This window comes from Peromyscus maniculatus, chromosome 7 (genome assembly GCF_049852395.1).
Source record: "Peromyscus maniculatus bairdii isolate BWxNUB_F1_BW_parent chromosome 7, HU_Pman_BW_mat_3.1, whole genome shotgun sequence".
Taxonomy (NCBI): Eukaryota; Metazoa; Chordata; class Mammalia; order Rodentia; family Cricetidae; genus Peromyscus; species Peromyscus maniculatus.
In genome coordinates, this window is record NC_134858.1 from 74578311 (window position 1) to 74596905 (window position 18595).

Consider the following 18595-nt stretch of genomic DNA (forward strand, 5'->3'; position numbering starts at 1 on the left):
TAGAATTCTTTGCTCATTTATCTTTAAAGTATCAATAAAATTTTGATGAAGATTGCAATGAATGTGTAGATTTCTCTGAGAAGTATCAGATTTCTAAAACTAGGGATTATTTTCCCACCCATAAACATGTAATACTTTTCCATTTACTGTCTTCCTTAATTCTTTTGCAATTTTTTATGGTTTTAAGTGTACAGAACTTACACCTCTAAATTAAATTCAACCCCAACACTTTTAGGTTAATGTAAATATGATCATTTTCTTGATCATACTTTCAGATTTATCATTTTGAGTACATAGAAATATGACTGATTTTTTACATTGGTTTTCTATCCGGTAACTTTTAAGAGTTTCCTTGTTCCTAGGGTTTTTTGCTCCTGATTTTAATTTTTAAGTTTATAGTTTAGGGGGCTGGAGAGATGGCTCAGAGGTTAAGAGCACTGACTGCTCTTCCAGAGGTCCTGAGTTCAATTCCCAGCAACCACACGGTGGCTCACAACCATCCATAATGAGATCTGGTGCCCTCTTCTGGCCTGCAGTCATATATGCTGTATACAAAATAAATAAATAAATCTTTAAAAAAAAAAAAAAAGTTTATAGTTTAAATTATATAGTGAGACAGATGTTAGATAGATAGATAGATAGATAGATAGATAGATAGATAGATGATAGATAGATAGATAGATAGATAGTAGATAGCTAGATAAATAGATTTTATATAAATATATAGTTTTAATTTATATTAAATAGATAAAATTGTTTATCCCTTTATTTCTTTATTTTATGTATGTACATATAGTATAACATGTGTGGAAGTCAAAGTACAACGTGTAGGAGTAGTCAGTTCTCTCTACCTTGTGTGTCTAGGGGATCTGATAGTCAGTTACACTTGGTGGTAAGTGCTTTTACACCTGAGCTATCTTGCTAGCACTCTTTTATAGTTTAAAATACATGGAGAGTTTAAATAATCTTATTTGAGGGAAAACTATGTCATATATTCTAAGGTAATTTTGCTCCTTTTCTGATTATGATATTTTCATTTCTTTATTGCAAAATTATTCTGGCTAGGACTGCTAGAATGATGTTGGCTGAAGTTGCAGGAGCAGGCAGCTTTATCCTTATCTCAAAGGAGAACCCTATTTCTAATCTAAGAAAAAATAATTTTCGATTTTTTTAACATTCAATATGATCTCAACTGTGTGATTTTGGATGTAGCCTTTATCATGTTGGGGCAATTTCCTTCAATTGGTTTATAAAATATTTTTATCATGAAAGGTCACTGAATTTTATCATTTTTCTAAGCCTACAGAAGATGATTATATAAGTTTTATGCTTCCTCTGTTAACTTAGTTTATCACATTGGTGAAATTTCATGTGTTGGAACATCTTTGCAATCCACAGATAAATTAAATGTAGACACAATGTCTGACTTCTTTAACGTGACATTGAATTTGTTTGACAGTGTTTTGTTGTGAGCTTTTCAGTCTGTATTCATCAGAGATATTCTTCTAAGTCTTCGTTTAATAACGTCTTTCTGGCTTTGTCATTAAGGCCAATCTCATACCAGTTTGGAAGACTTTGTTCCTTTTTAGTTTTTGCATGAGTTTGAGAAAGACTGACATTCAATCTCATTTTTAAATTCAGTAAAAATTCATCAGTGAAGCCATCTGGCCTTGGGCTCTCATTTTTTGAGAGGTTTTCAAGTATTGATTCAATCTGCTTCCTAGTTACAGGTCTGTTTAGATGTTCTGTTTCTCCACTATGAAGTCGTGGTGGTTTGTATTTGTATTTAGTGTTGGTGGTTTGTATGTTACAGGAGTTTATTCATTTCCCTTTAGGTTACCCAGTGTGTTGATGCATATTTGTATGGTATAGCTGTGGGTCCCTCTTTTGCTTTGGTTTTGTCTTTTTAAATTTTCTTTCTTTTATAGTAAGACTAAACTTTTGACAATGCTATTCATCTTTCCAAATGTCAAATCTTATACTAGTGGGTTTTTCTAAAGATTTTGCTCTTCTTTATTTCATTTTTTTCTAATCCCCACTTTTTCTTCCTCTTTGTTATGTTCATGCTCAATTTTTTCCTGTTTTATTCCCTTGAAGCCTTGTCTGAGCATTCATTTGAAATGTTTCTCTTTTTATTGTCAGCATTTATCATTATAAATTTCTCTTTTGTGTAGCTTGGGGCCTCTCATAAATTCTGATATGTATTTTTCTTTTTCATTTATCTATAGATACTTCCCCATGGCATTCTTTTTTCTTTTTTGAATCTAGTGATTGCTCAAGTGTTTCTACTTTTAATTACCACTTAGTTTTGAATTTTCTAATTCCCATCTGCTATTGATTTCTAGTTTCATTCTTTTGCATCAGAGAAAAATACCTGATATGATTTCAAACTCCTTAAATATATTGACTTCTTCTATGATCTAACATGGGGTGCATTTTGGAGAAGCCTCCGTATATACTTCAGAATTACACAACTTGTGCTCTGTTGGCTCAATGCTCAGTATGTGTCTGTAGTGTTACTGTGTCCTCTTTATGGATCTCCTTTCTGTATTTTGCTCATTATTAAAAATTAGATATGAAAATCCCCTGCTATTATTATGTGGCTGTTGAGTTCTCCCTTCAATTCTCTCATTCTTCACTTCACATATTTAGGTGTTTTGATATTAGGCACATATATCATCCTAGTGAATTTACCCTTTGACATTATATAATCACATATATTATATTATGTTATGTTATGTTATGTTATGTTATGTTACATTATTATATTATTACCTCCTCTGTGTATTATCATAGCCATTAATATTTGTCTGATACAAGTATTGCTATGTCTGATACTTTTGGGTTACCATTCACATTGAATATTTTACCATGTCTGCATCTTCAGCATATCTAAATCTAAAACAATTCTGTAATATAGATAACATAAACATAGATCTTATGTTCATCAGGCTTTTGCTTGTTCGTTTGTTTTTATTGTCCAGCACTCTATTATATTTCATTAAGAGGCTTATTTTTTTATACTTAGTGTAAATATTGATAAAGAAGTAGAGTTTCATTTTAATTTTCTGTATTTTTGGCCATTTTGTTCTCTGCCTCTTTTGCTGTCTCCCATGGTCTTGGATTTGCTGTTGTTGTGGTGGTATGCTTTGATTTTTTTTTTCATTTTTTCCTTTGCATTCCCCAAACAAGAGAGATTGAAACCAATTTTCTGGACAACCTGCTGAGGATGAGTGCATCAAGCTGTAACAGTCTACCATGGGCTTTCTGGAGTAGTAGCATGCTGCCTAGCTCTTTTTATTTACAGTGGTCTCCAGATATCTGTGTTAGGCTGCATCTCATCAGTGGTTCAGAACAGATGTAAACCCTTTGGAAGCCTCTTGAAAAGCCATGTATACATATATACATGCATGCATATGTACACTTATATGTAATGCAGTGTTAGTGCCATGGCTCAGCTGGTCAAAGTGCTTGCTGCAAAGCTTGATGATCTGAGTTTGAGATCCCTAGAGCACACTTAAGAGAAGGAGAGAACCATTCCCCCAAGCTTTCCTCTGACTTGCACACCTGTGCCGTGGAACATGCACAGCCCCATTACCTCTGCATTACATAAATAAATAATAAATAACTAATAAAGTTTTATAGTATCATATAGCTGTAAGGGAGCATATGAACACACATAGTTTCTTCTTCAGCATGGATATAGGATCAGGGAAAAGAGCTATTTCCTTACTGTATTGGATGTAACTGTTCCCATGTCTAATTACCATGCAAGAGTCTATTTATCATATTAGATTCTTGATTATACACAAAGGGAGCAAGTACATAATTATTTTTCTATTTGAGGCAGGGTCTTATGTAGCTGAGGCTAACCTCAAACTTGGTATGTAGCCCAGGATGACTTGAATTGCTTATCCTCCTACTAGAAATGCTGGGATTATAAGCATGCATCACTGTGTCTGGATTATCCATGCTGAGGACTTAACCTCAAGTACACGCTAGGCCAGCACTCTATTGCTGAGCCAATTCTTAAATCTACGCATGCCCAACTCACACCGCAAAAACACAAACAATATAAAAAAGACAAAGGAATACCACGCTCTGCTAAAACCACTAGTCCTACAGAAAAGCTTTGTAATGAGAATTACTTAAATGAACCCCAGGACACAGAATTTAAAAGAACATTCATAAATACTATCAAAGAAGTCAAGGTGTTTAAAAAGGACATGAAGAAACACCTCAACAAACCTAGTGAGAGTAAGAAAAAACTCCTAAGTGAAATCCAGAATAATGGCAGTGTGGCATACACACAATGGAACACTGTTCAACTGCAAAGAAAAATGAAATTAGCAGGTAAATGGATGGAACTGGAAAATACTATACTGACTGAGGTAAGCCAGACCAAGAAAAATAAATATCACATGTCCTTTCTTGTTCACGGGTCTGAAATTTTATACGTGAATCTATTTCCTAAAGAAACCACAAAAAAATAAGGCTATGGACCATAGGGAAAGAGGAAGAGAAGGAGCTCTAGAGAAAGGGCCATAGGACAGGTGTTATGAAAAGGGAAGTGGAAAAACATCCAGGAGTGTTAGCTAGGGAGAGAGAAATCAGGGTAACATGGAGTGAGATGAATGCAGGAGGGATAAATAACCCTAAGGATGCCTGAAATTTTCAGAGAAACATTTTATAAGCCACCTAAAGCCCATATATATATATATATATATGGAACTATGATGAATGGAGTGATAATGCCTCACATAAGAACCTCATGGTATCTAATAAAAGCCTAGAGCCAAGTATACGAACCTTGCTCTCAAGTTAGTTGTTCATGGTGGGGGTAGAGAGTTATGCCCAAATAACTCCTGAACCAAATTAGGCTATTGCCCAATGGGAATCCCTTGCTGATTACATCACATACTTATGTCAAAGGAATCCAGCTGAAGCTTCCTGGAAGCCTCTTCCCTGAAGACTGGCTCTCATAGCATTGGAAGCTTCCAAGGGAGACAAGAAATCACTAGTCCTGCCTGGCTGTTATGTCCATGAGCCATTCCAGTGATCAGCCCAGTAGCATACTCCCAGTGGTACTAGAGTGGCTTTTTTATTCTGGAAGAAATCCTGAGCTGTATAATTGGACTTAAGACCCACATAATAAAAGGGAATTAGTGCCTGGTACATAAAACCTATTGAAATACCCAGACCTGGAGAAATTACAGACTGGATAGGAGAATCTACTTCTGCCATTTTCCAAAGTCAGTATAATTTTAACCGTGTTCTAAACATTTATCCTTATAGCCACAGATGAGTGTAGTTCTCACCATCATCAGAGAAGCTTGTTTGTAGCAGATGGACGCTATTACAGAGATCCACACTGGCCAGCACGCAGTGAATAAGGGACTGCAGGATGCCCAGCAACAATGGATAAGTCAGCAACACAACCCCTCCACTTAAGGCTCAGGCAACAGCAAGGGAAATGTGACAGTAAGACTGTAAGAGCCAGAGGACCACGTTACCTGATGTGAAAGAGGGTCTTCTAATCATGCCTGGGAAACTGCACCCATGCAATCATATGGTCGCCCAAACAACGTGGGTACCTACACAAGAACTACAGAATGGCAACAACAGTTGGCATGCCCGTGTAGATGGGGGCATCTCATCAGCTTTTCACTACTAGTTGAAGAGCTACGGGTAGTCAGTGCCTACTGAGAGAGGGAAAAATTGGTCTTCTCCGGGAATGAGCTCACTATTAGGTTATCCAATCCCAAGTGGTCAGTCCTAAGCACATGTCTATATAAGCAACACTAAGTAGACTCAGAAGTTTATATATATATATATATATATATATATATATATATATATATATATATATGAACATGTATGGATGGATGTCATTTACAACAATAATAATTGAAGAAGAGATCCTGAATCTGAGAAAAAGTTGAAGAGAGGGACTTGGGAGGGGTTGTGTAGTGGGTAGCCATTCCAGCTTTGATCTGGAAGTTCCAACCCCCATTGAGGCTTCCGTGACTGTCATGCCTACAAGGCGGGGCCAAGAGAGGACCCTGAAGACCAGAGATCCTGATGCGCCGTCTTTCTTGGTTCCTGGACCCTGGACGCTGGAGGTAGACCAAGCAGAGTTCTCCAGAGAACACCGCCAGACTGCGCTACGCCTTTCCTAGACCCTGCAACCTACCTATCCCTTCATTTGTAAGTCACGTCACTAAATAAACCTTTTAACTAAGTGGAGTGGCCTTAATAATTTCACCAATAGGGTTGTCAAGTGCAGAGAAAAGGGTGGAAATGATAAACGATGTGAATACTCTACTTGTGTATTTAAAAAAATTAATTAAGGATTTTTTAATTTTGTGAAATAAGAGAAGACGAAGTTTTGAAAGACCCAGGGAAAGATAAGTAGGACACAGGTGCTGTGGGATGTTCTGTATGTCCTGTGGGAGCCCTTCTTGGGTTCTTTGTGGTGTTACCCAGCAGGTCCGCATAGAGGATGATTAGGACCATGGGCCTGAGTGCAGGTGTCTGAGATGGTCTGCACTTGGCTGTGCTGGGGGATGGTCTGTATGTCAAGTTGTTCTGATTGATCAATAAATAAAACCTGATCGGCTGTGGCTAGGCAGGAAGGATAGGCGGGACTAACAGAGAGGAGAAATAAAAGGACAGGAAGGCAGAAGGACTGGCTGCCAGATGCCTCCATGACCAGCAGCATGTGAAGATGCCGGTGGGCCACCAGCCACGTGGCAAGGTATAGATTTATGGAAATGGACTAATTTAAGCTATAAGCACAGTTAGCAAGAAGCCTGCCACGGCCATACAGTTTGTAAGCAATATAAGTCTCTGTGTTTACTTGGTTGGGTCTGAGCGGCTGTGGGACTGGCGGGTGACAAAGATTTGTCCTGACTGTGGGCAAGGCGGAAAACTCTAGCAACAAATGGCGCCCAACGAGAGGGCAAGAGTTTGTACCTAAAACCTGAGAAAAAAGATTCTAAAACAGAAGTAAAAACAGCTTCTTAATTGTCTCTCTCAAATGAGCAGCAGCTGCCGGTTTGAGTTACTGGCGGGTTCCTGGTGTGTGCGCTTGACCTGAAATATGGCGGGAATGAGGCCTTTGCAAATGGAACATTAAGCTGCGTGGTGGATTTAGCCTTTGCTAGTACAGAATCAACTAACCTGGGCTCATAGGGTCTCACAGAGACTGAACCAATGACCAAGGAGCCTGCATGGGTCTGACCTAGGCCCTCTGCATACATGTTATGGTTGTGTAGCTTGGTCTTCTTGTGGGACTCTTAACAGTGGGAGAACAGGTTGTCTCTGACTCTTTTGCCTGCTTTTGGGACCTTTTTACCTCTTACTGGATTGCCTTGTCCAGCTTTAATACAAGGCAAGGTACCTAGTCTTGTTGCAACTTGATATGCCATGTTTGATTGATAACCCTGGGAGGGCAGCCCTTTTCTGAAGGGAAAGGAGGAGGAGTGGATCTTTGAGTGAAGGAAGGTGGGGACAAGGGACTTGTAGGAGAGGAGGGAGGGGAAACTGCAATCAAGAGGTAATATATGAGAGAAAAGAAGTGTCTCTTTCATTTCTAGAAGGAGCCACGGTTGATAATGTCAACGAAATAGGACCACTGTATTTGGACAGACAGCTGTTTAAGCCCCCATCCCATTTTGCAGAGGTTCTTTTCTGTTTAAAATATGCATGAATCAATTGCATGGGAAGTGACACAGAGAGACTCAAGCCTTACGTCTCAAGTCCATGAGGTTGCTGTAGATAGTCTGTCTTAAAGGAAGTCTCCCTGAAATGTTAGCGCCACCTGTGTGTTGCTAGAGTTTTCCGCCTTGCCCACAGTCAGGACAAATCTTTGTCACCCGCCAGTCCCACAGCCGCTCAGACCCAACCAAGTAAACACAGAGACTTATATTGCTTACAAACTGTATGGCCGTGGCAGGCTTCTTGCTAACCGTGCTTATAGCTTAAATTAGTCCATTTCCATAAATCTATACCTTGCCACGTGGCTGGTGGCCCACCGGCATCTTCACATGCTGCTGGTCATGGAGGCATCTGGCAGTCAGTCCTTCTGCCTTCCTGTCCTTTTATTTCTCCTCTCTGTTAGTCCCGCCTATCCTTCCTGCCTAGCCACAGCCGATCAGGTTTTATTTATTGATCAATCAGAACAACTTGACATACAGACCATCCCCCAGCACAGCCAAGTGCAGACCATCTCAGACACCTGCACTCAGGCCCATGGTCCTAATCATCCTCTATGCGGACCTGCTGGGTAACGCCATAAAGAACCCAAGAAGGGCTCCCACAGGACATACAGAACATCCCACAGCACTTCCCCTTTTCTTTTTTTTAAAAAGGAAGGTTTTAACTTTTACACATCTTTAAAGCCAGCTTGGTATATTTGGGAATTTGGGCGTAGCTTCTCCTACTACTTCCTGCTGGAGGGGGGCGCAGTATCTTATGGGGATACAAAGAAAATTTTAGGTTCATGGAGTAGTCCGTGAGACTGTATCGTCTGAGCCAGTTGCCTTGAAACGATTCTGGATGTTGGATCATCTGGGCCATGGTGTCATCGGAGACCTTTCAGGGGGTCTTGGCTGGTCAAACCTGATGTATCTTAATCTGGAACAAATCCATAGCCTCTGGCTTTCTGTAGAGACAAAAACAGAGCCTCTTTTCCAAAGCAACATATCCTTACATCTAAATTTTGAAGTCAAGGTACCTTTAAAATATACATTTTGGCATAACTCAACAGCCTTTGCAATCAAATGTTTTTCTTCAGCTACAAATATCAAAGAGAACATAATCCAGATTCTCTGTGTGATAGCCATCTTTATGTGGCTTATTTTTTATATTACTTTTACTTTCTCTTTAAAGACTTTATTTTTTTAAACTTTCTATTTCTTTATATAACTGTCTATGTTCCTTTTCCTCTCTCTTCCAAGCCTATGTACATTTTTACACACATTGTAAAGCATTTAAAGTCTTGTTCCATCTGAATCTGTCTTATTGCGAACTTATTGCTTTAAACTGTAGCCTTCTAAGCCTGAAACGGCTCTGTGGCTGCTGGCTCCGCCCCCTTCAATTTCCCAACTTGGCGGTGGTACGTTTTCCACCAGCTCTGGGAGCCATCAAGTCTCAGAAATAGTGGGTCTACGCTTTTATCCAAGCAGCGTGTAGCCCAGAAACCTCTTTTTTTGTTTTGTACTAGCAAAGGCTAAATCCACCACGCAGCTTAATGTTCCATTTGCAGAGGCCTCATTCCCGCCATACTGCAGGTCAAGCGGACACGCCAGGAACCTGCCAGTAACTCAAACCGGCAACTGCTGCTCATTTGAGAGAGACAATTAAGAAGCTGTTTTTAGTTCCGTTTTAGAATCTTTTTTCTCAAGTTTTAGGTGGAAACTCTTGCCAACACGTTGGTCGCCATTTGTTGCTAGAGTTTTCTGCCTTGCCCACAGTCAGGACAAATCTTTGTCACCCGCCAGTCCCACAGCCGCTCAGACCCAACCAAGTAAACACAGAGACTTATATTGCTTACAAACTGTATGGCCGTGGCAGGCTTCTTGCTAACTGTGCTTATAGCTTAAATTAGTCCATTTCCATAAATCTATACCTTGCCACGTGGCTGGTGGCCCACCGGCATCTTCACATGCTGCTGGTCATGGCGGCGGCTGCAGTCAGTCCTTCTGCCTTCCTGTCCTTTTATTTCTCCTCTCTGTTAGTCCCGCCTATCCTTCCTGCCTAGCCACAGCCGATCAGGTTTTATTTATTGATCAATCAGAACAACTTGACATACAGACCATCCCCCAGCACAGCCAAGTGCAGACCATCTCAGACACCTGCACTCAGGCCCATGGTCCTAATCATCCTCTATGCGGACCTGCTGGGTAACGCCATAAAGAACCCAAGAAGGGCTCCCACAGGACATACAGAACATCCCACAGCACTGCCTATGTTTGGCTATGGGTCTCTCAGACAAGGAAGGTATCCCCAATCTTCAGATCCCTTGGCGTATAGATTATGTATATCTTCCAGGATGTAAGAGGCACACTGAGCATCTGGGCTGGCAGACAACTAGAGAGAATGATGCGTGAGGAAAACAAAGGAGAATTGGTTTTCTAAAGCAAAACTGCAATGCTTTGGGGCAGGAATGGTAGCAAGGTTCTTAAATTATAACCATTTATTTTCACAGCCTGGAATTCTTCGTAGATACCTGAAACTGAACCAAGACACCATGACTCTCACGACCATGACTGTAGAGGAGTCTGCCAACAGACCAGGAAGATCTTACCATGATAGGTCAGCAAATGAGAAAGCTAGTGACAGACGTTTGTTGTAACTGGAATGGGTTTTCTCATGCCCTGAAGTGCTGGGTTCACCTTGGTGTTCAAGAGTATGTGCAGGAGATTCAGACTACTCTTGAGCCACAAACATAACAAAATAATGCTTACAGTTGTCTAATAACAGTGAGGTGCAAATGTGTATTTTTGTATGAATGTGGTGTGTGTGTGTGTGTGTGTGTGTGTGTGTGTGTGTGTGTGTGTGTGTGCATGCCCTCACATACTTTGTATCTACTGAGAAGTATGGTGGGTCAAAAGTCAAAAACTGACAACTTGTCTATTTTTATGTTGTTTTATTTTGTTTTCTCCTTGTTCCTTGGCTCTGTCACTGAACCAGGTAAAGTTTTTGGTAGTCTGTGACACTTCAAAGGCCAAAGGCCTGAGATGACTGACTAGTTAGTCCTCTCATCCCCATGCCTGGGGAAGTGTTTGCCAGGAACCTTCACCCGGGTTATGACTGGGCTGGCACAACAGCAAGAGGAAGTTCTGTTTATAGAAAATATCAGAAACTCTCTCCCTGGAGCCTCTTCCATAGCAGAAGCTCATTCAAGGTAGAAACATTTCCTTAGCTTCACTCTGACTCTTTCTGTGAGCTGGAAGTTTTCTTTTCTTCTTGGATAAATGTACAGATGAGATTCTTACTTAGGAAATAAAACTACATGTGATATTTTAACAAGCCTTAAAAAGTGTTTTATGTAACAAATTACATTAGGATTCAAAGCCTGTATGCAAGGCTAATGCATTCTCTTCCATGTAAATCCTCTACAGGATATCTAACTCTCACATGGGCAATCAACAAAAACTGAAAAAAATGAGTATTTTTCTGGAAAATCAAGTATATTTTCAGTCATAAACACTTTTTTTTGTGTTTTTCCTTAACATTATTCTGTTTCTAAGAGATAGTGGAAGGTACAGGTCACCGTCACCATGACTGCTTAATAAATTCCTGGCCACCAATGCCCTCTTCCAAGTGATTCCAATCTAGGGTCCTGCCCTGAGTTTCCTATAGAGAGTGGCCCTGCTGCCTGAGACCACCAGGGCTTCCGAAGCACCCATGCAGGGGCTAAGTTCTTAACACTAAGGTATCTGCCCCCCAGAGAACCATTAGGTCAGAACCCAGGATTTGGTCCAAAGTCAAGTTGCAAAGAAAAAGGAATATGTGGCAAAGAAGGGAAGTCAGGTCTTGGTGGGGACTGAGAGAAGGCAGAAGCAAAAGAGGTTTGAGTGAGTCAAAGAATCAGAAAGGTCTCCTGTCATGGAAATTCAACATCTACCAGTGACTGCCACCTTAGAGAGGACACCCATATCAGCAAGCACTGAGGTGACCAGATCAGTTTGTGGGTTGGGTTTGGAGATCGATTTTGTTTTAGTTTTCACAGTGCTGCTTTGAAACTTTCAGGGTATTTCCACATTCTGTAAAGACAGAGAAAGGAGAAAGGCTGAACCAGGCTCTTAACTGCTGCTTACAATCCAATCTTCTGCTAACTGACAATGTACAGTATCAGCTCTCTGGGGAGGTTCTGGGTAAAGAAGCTATTTTTTGTTTTCATGTTTACTTGGGGAGATTCATTTTCACGTATGTATATAATATACTTGGAGAACATTCCCTCCAAACTTTCCCCTTCCTTTCCTCACTCCTACTTCCTCCCTTTGTTCTTCCAGACAGTTTCACATCTATCTTCATGTCATATATATATATATGACATATATATACACATATGCATTGTTTTATGTATCTGTATAAAATTCAGCATCCATGAATGAGAGAAAAAATATTTCTTCTTCAATGACTCACTTAATTCACTAAATATAATGACTTCTAGTTAAACATATTCTCCTGAAAATTAATATAACAAATTGCACAACCTCCATAGCCAACAGAAAAATGAAAATTAAATCGACACTGAAAATCAAATTTGTATTAACAAAAGGGCAATCAGTAAGAAAACTAATGACAACAAAGCCGGATGCAAACAAAACAGAACATTACACACTGCTGATGGAAATGTCAATTTTTTATTTAGGAAAATCCACATTCTACTTAATGGTAGGGAGATGTGAGAAAGAGAAATTAAAACAATTGTATCAATATTAAGACACCATTTGTAAATGGAGCCGAGCTAAGAAGATGTGAGATATAGGAAAGTCCCTTGTCCTCAAGATGGAACCCCAAAACACCAACCAGCTATTCTTTAAGAAAAGGGAACTCTGTAACCCAACTGAAAAAAACCAGTTGATACCAATCTAAACGACCTTGTCTTTTCAACTCTCACCATTCCCACAAATCTCTAGTGGAGCCTATTCTCTACCATGTTGCAGGGAATTTGAAGGGGAGGTGTTCAAGAAAAAAGATTGTGCCCACACAGGGAACACTCTAGGGACAGCAGGACAAGTTATAAAATAAGACGAGTGTTCCATGGACGCTGAGATTTTTGTTCTATGGAAAGCTAAGAAAAATCTAAGTCTTTGGGAATTCATGGACGCGTTAGAGAAAACACCAGATTTCTCTTAGCAAATAGGTACACATGTAAACCAATCTTAACTAGAGGCAGCACTTTCTAAATATTATTGATCATAACTTAGCAAGTATGTTCTGAAATAGTGAACAAATCACTCTGGGCTTACTTGACTACAGATAATAGTGTGGTGTAGAAGGGCTCTGTATGAGGCAGTGAAGCATGGGCATGGAGTGAAGCTTGAAGGATCCCTGAAATTTACTCTGGAAAGCTTTCTCCATGGTGATGGAGTGCCAATGTGGAACTTTTCAAAAGAGAGCTCTAAAAGGTCGAGCCATGTCCATAGTTCAAGAGCACATCACCTTGCTGTAGATTTTGTTAATTTGAGAATTGATTGAGTGGTATAGTGTCCATCGAGACAGCCCAGGAGAACTTAGCTCTCAAAGGATTGTTTCATCTTGCACACAGACCTTGTCTAGGGGACCCAGAGTACAGATGTCAAGATGTAGCCATTAAGATTTCCTGCTGATTGCACAAGTGGAGACTTGAACTATTAACCTGAGAACTAAAAGGCTCAAGGCTGTCTCAGCTGGTAGACAGACTCTGGCTTTCATCTCCACTTAATAAGTAGCAATGATACACCTGCACAGAGCATGTGGCAGGGAAAGATGAAAGGCCCTGGTAAGATCACTCTGTAGTGAGAAATACAGGAACAAGTCCCACAGTACTGCATCCTAGCAGACAATCTCTCTGGTTGACATGACTGGGACAATAATGGGATACCATCTGTGGCTGGTGACTGGATTGAAACTTCAGAGGAAGTGTTATTTCATTTTTTTCCCTCTTAGGAAAATGTTATTAGTTTACTGCAGGATGAAATCTTGGGAAATTGACACTTTTTTTTTTTTTTTATTTTGTCCTAACCACGCCCCTGGTTAACTTTTAACATGTTACAACTGACAAAATCTGACTTCTTGTTTGTATATTCCCTCAAATTCTGTTGGACCTATTTAATGTGTTTATCATCTAGGACCAGACTAAGAAAATTCAGAGCATGTTCTAACATATAGTATGCATTGTTCATTTGCTTATTTGCTGTCTATTAGTGTACACACACACACACACACACACACACACACACACACACACACACACACACACACACACTGAATGTGCCAAGGAAACCAAAATATGATGTCAAGATGTGTGGTTGTGCATTCACATTTGAGATTATGCGTGGAGGCCTGAGATCAACATGGGTTCAATCATTCTCCACTTTATCCTTGGAGACAAGATCTCACAGACACTGGAGCGCATCACCTGGCTACTCTGGCTAAAATCAAGCTTCGTGGATCCGCTGCTATGCTCTCCACCTTCTCCCGGTGCTGAGGTTGCAAACAGTGTGCTGGGTTTTCAGGGTATTGGGAATCTGCAGTAAGACCCTACGGCTTCAACACCAGCGATTTAAGCCACAGAGTCCTTTCTGCAGTCCCCTAGTATTTAAAATCCACATTTTCCTCTAATGTGAAGTGGCTCAAATAAAGAATTTTGCATAAACTATGTCAGAAAACAAAATGTTCATTTTTAACTTCCCCACAATTTGTTCCTTTTACCCAATATAGTATTTACTTAGATAAATTCTCAACTGAGACCCAAAAGCAGAATTAGCAAATACTTCTGGGCTCCTACTTTAATGATTTAACTCAGTTCAAATTTGGAAAGACTTCCCAAGCCTCCTAAGGAATCATTTCCTTTCCTATTCACAGTACATGAACTCTTCCACAACATGCCCTAGCTAAGCTACATGCTCTGGCATTCCCAGAGTGTCTTTCTCCCACTAGCTTGAGTCTCTTACTGTTCTTAGAGTAGACATTTTGCTAATGTTTTTTAATTGCAATCTGTGGCTCCCTAGAAAATTTTGACTTTATTTTGTTCATGTTTTTTTTTTCATTTTATGTGGAGTTTCCCCCTTCAAATATATTCACATGCTTCACTCCTGTGTAGAATTATTTTTTTTAATTTACCTCTAGAGTCTTCAGTCAATAAAAAAAAATTAGGCTCAGGTGCTTAAGTAATGCTGAGAAATTGCAAAAACACTTTTAAAAGCACATTATAAAACCTTCCTTTAAAAGGTATCAACATATGCTCATTAAATATACAGTAAAGAAAATTTGATTCCAGTCAAATAAATTGATTGTCTAAAACTTCAGGGCAAGATGATAGTCAATTTTACAGAATACCACAGAAAATGGAGGAAATCTTCCAAATGTAACATTTTTTAATTGAAAAATACTTTCTAATTCCTAGGTTATGATACTAAATTCTCTGGGCTTAGTCTAAACCAAACAAGCTTTCTTTCTAAGGTAGTTACCCTCTCACTGAATGATTTAAGTTCCAATAGAAGATGATTTCAAATGTAGAAATCCACAGAAGTCCAGTTAAAGGAAAGAGATGTTCCATTTGCTACCTGCAGAATTTTTTGCTTGCTCAGGACACTAACCTGAAAATAGTCCGTTACTGAAGCACTCACTTCTCTTTTACTTCTTCACTTCAGAAACTAGAACAAATACTACAGTTCAGCAGACTATACATGTCATTTCCCCCAAAGAAAATTTTCACAATAAAATAAGGAGGCCTACTGGATTTGCACAATGAAATGTTTTGTTTGTTTTTAAATGCCTCACAAATGGAACTGGTGACCAGTGAGGGTTGATATTCAATAGTGATCTCCTTTTTCCCCCCCTCAAAGTTGGACTAGTTCTATCACATGTTCCTTCAATTTTGTATTCCCAAATTGGTGGAATATGCTCCAGTTGCCCATTTTGGTAAGTGGCTTTATAACAAACACTGCACTTGTTAATTCCTCAGTCACTTTGCAGCAGTTTTTTTTTTTTGGGGGGGGGAGTCACCTCTGAAATAAAGTAATTACATTAAAACTTTGTCTTACAATTGGCTTCTGGGAAACCCAAATTGAGATGAGACACAGCTTCAGTATTTGTCTGTTCTGTGTGTTTCATATCTACTGTCCCTACCTCTTTCCTCTTCAGAAACATACACTGCACTCCAACATTCTTTGGACAGCAAATTCCATATCCCTAAGCCTATAAAGCAGCTAATTCTAATTCTCCATGTTCTGTGTTCTCCCTAACACCAACACTTGCTCCTCCTGCCTTCACACTAGTAAGACTCTCATCTTTGCTGAGATGCTGAACAAATACATTAGAATACGATGTTCAGATGCATGTGATTCTTTGGAAGTAGTACAAGAATTAAAAGGTTTCATGATAGATTTAGGGTTCATAAATTTGATGGCTCAGTCAAAAAAAGAGTTCAATGGTTTTACCAATAAATGAAGGTAATAATATTTGCTTGACAGTGCAATGGATTAAATGTGTTGAATATGAAATGTCCGCCCTGGGCTTATGTATTGAATGTTTGGTTCTCAGAGGATGGCACTATTTTGAGAGGTTCTAGACATTTTAGGAGGTGAGTCCTAGCACACTGGGAGTCGTGCCTTTATTACAACTTATCCCTTCCTATCTCTCTTCTTGCTAACCCCCATGGAGTGAACAGACTCACTCTGTTCTGCAAACTCCAGCCACCATGATATTCTACCTCACCATGGACCTGGACTCAATGGGGCTATGGGCTTAAGTGTCACTCCCTCTCTCTAACTGTTAATGCCTGTTATTTTGTCACAACATAAAATGGCTAACACAAGCCTTTGAAAACTAGATGAATAGGATACCACATTCAAACAACCTTTGCATATAAAAAGTTGCCTTTACAGGTGTTGAATATCTGATAGGAATAAAAATGGGTACACCTATATTGGAAACAATGTAAGCAATAAAATTTACATTTATTAAATACTTATGCCAAAAAACAAAGCATCTTCAAACATACATAAACATCAGGCACATAAGGACATTTGCCTTCTGCAAGGGAAAAATGGAAAATACTATAAAAACCAGTTTCAAATTAATAATTAAATACAGAAAGGAATTTGCCCAAATATAAACAATTATATGACCAACTCAACAATTTAATGAATGAGTAAATGAATTAATGAATGAAACATCAGGAAAGTATATTGGTGAATATACTAGAATCAAATTACCTGTCTTTCTACCCCTACCATTTATTAGCTTGATTTAACCATTTGGCTATGCCTACTTTTGCAAACATAAAACATAGGTAAAGATATCATCTGCTTCACAAAATAATTCATTATGAATATTAATTCAAATGCATCTTAAGAACTTGTGGTAACTGGTGTATAACAAGACTCAGTGAATGTTGAGACCTATTAAGTGGTTCATGGAGATGGTGTAGTTGTTTGGGGAAGATGAAAGAGCAGATATCTTTACTGAGAAGATACGCATTTCTAATACTAGTAGGGGAAGCCAAAAGAAGTTTACATTTCCAGGTACCACCTGATGGCTGGTAATGGAGCATTCTGATTCCTGTTGCTCCTTCATAGCAACCTCCTTTGAGTGGGGTGGCTGGGCTGAGGAAGCAGTGGGAGTGAGAAGCAGTAATGGAGATCTCTCTCTCAGGAAGTGTGAGCTACATGCCAAAGTCAAAAAGATTTTGCAAAGGCTCCATTGCTACCTGAAGTTTGCTGCTGGGAACTGCTGAGAACTCTCTGGTGGGTGTTGTCTTGGTTTTCCCTAGGGGCAGAAGAAGGAAATCACTAGAGGAAACCAAGATCAACTGCTGGGGTGACAACTGGGAGACAAGTGGAGCATGCTCAATAGGGTTGGCAGCAGCAGTGGAACGGCCAGCCTCTTGAGACTGCCATCGTAGTGTGGGTTTGCTCTGTGGGAGCACCACCTGTGAGATGGTTTTCATAGGAATCATGTAGCCCAAAGCAAAGACATGACTGCTCAAGTCATCCCAGCACAATATTGGTCATTACCCTTAGGCTGTCCCTTGGACACAGTCCATACAACATGTCAGATCCTAACAGGAAGCAGCATGCATTATGAAAAGTACCACCTTACTCTTGTTTACAGTTTCGTTGATGGCCCCTAAAGTATCAGCATCCTCTAAGATATGCTCTCAATAACGAAACTTGATTCAGTTAGTAATGTTTACAGTAACAAAACGACCATTGAAAAAATAGTCCCAGTCATTTTGAATTCAGTTATAATTTTTCTTTATTTAGCTGCTTTTAACATAGGGGTGCATTAGTATTGCTGTCAACTTTATAGAAGGCATTATAGGCTTGAACGGCAATGCTAGAAGCTACAGGTCTATCATCCTGCTCTGGGTTTTGCGAGTGTACCGATGCTATGTGGCTGCAGCAAACCTTTCAGGTTCTTCTGCTGGACTGAGCTCATCAACAGAGCATCATTCTGAAAAAGCACAAGTGAAATCTAGCAAATGGTTAGCACCGGCATTCCAAAACTCTTCAGCAAAATGGTTTTCACTTCTGCTCCAAATTCATCACTGCAAAATAAAACAATAGACTGATGAAGATGAGGACTTCTAGAGAAAATACATTGAAAATTATGCATTAACGTGTAGATAGAGTATCAAAAGTAAAAATATATTCTGCATCAGGTTCTAGTCTGGAGAGTTCAAAAGATCTGCTCAAGTCCCATAAACAGTCTTGCTGGCTTTGAGGGCAGGTGTTGTTTAAGGAATGCAATTCGATACCCCATCTCCCTTCAGGATCTCGACCTGACGGCTTACTGTCTCTGTAGCATTGAGTGCATCATTCCCCAAAAGGTAATATCCAAAACAAGAAGGGAAAGTGAGCAGGGATTCAGCTAA

General features: G+C 39.6%; 1 protein-coding gene across 25 annotated transcripts in view; it reads right to left on the reverse strand.

The window, feature by feature from the left end:
- Window positions 1–18595, reverse strand: part of Mlip (muscular LMNA interacting protein) — a 267045-nt gene that overhangs the window by 6770 nt on the left and 241680 nt on the right. For 24 of the 25 annotated variants that reach the window (XM_006973727.4, XM_076575409.1, XM_076575403.1 and 21 more), the window contains one exon: window positions 17952–18268. The exons of the other annotated variant lie outside the window; for it this stretch is intronic. In XM_006973727.4, coding sequence (XP_006973789.1) covers window positions 18266–18268 — 3 coding nt within the window. In that variant the 3' untranslated portion in view covers window positions 17952–18265. Of the gene's footprint in view, window positions 1–17951; window positions 18269–18595 lie in introns of those variants that run through there. 25 annotated transcript variants of the gene reach the window in all.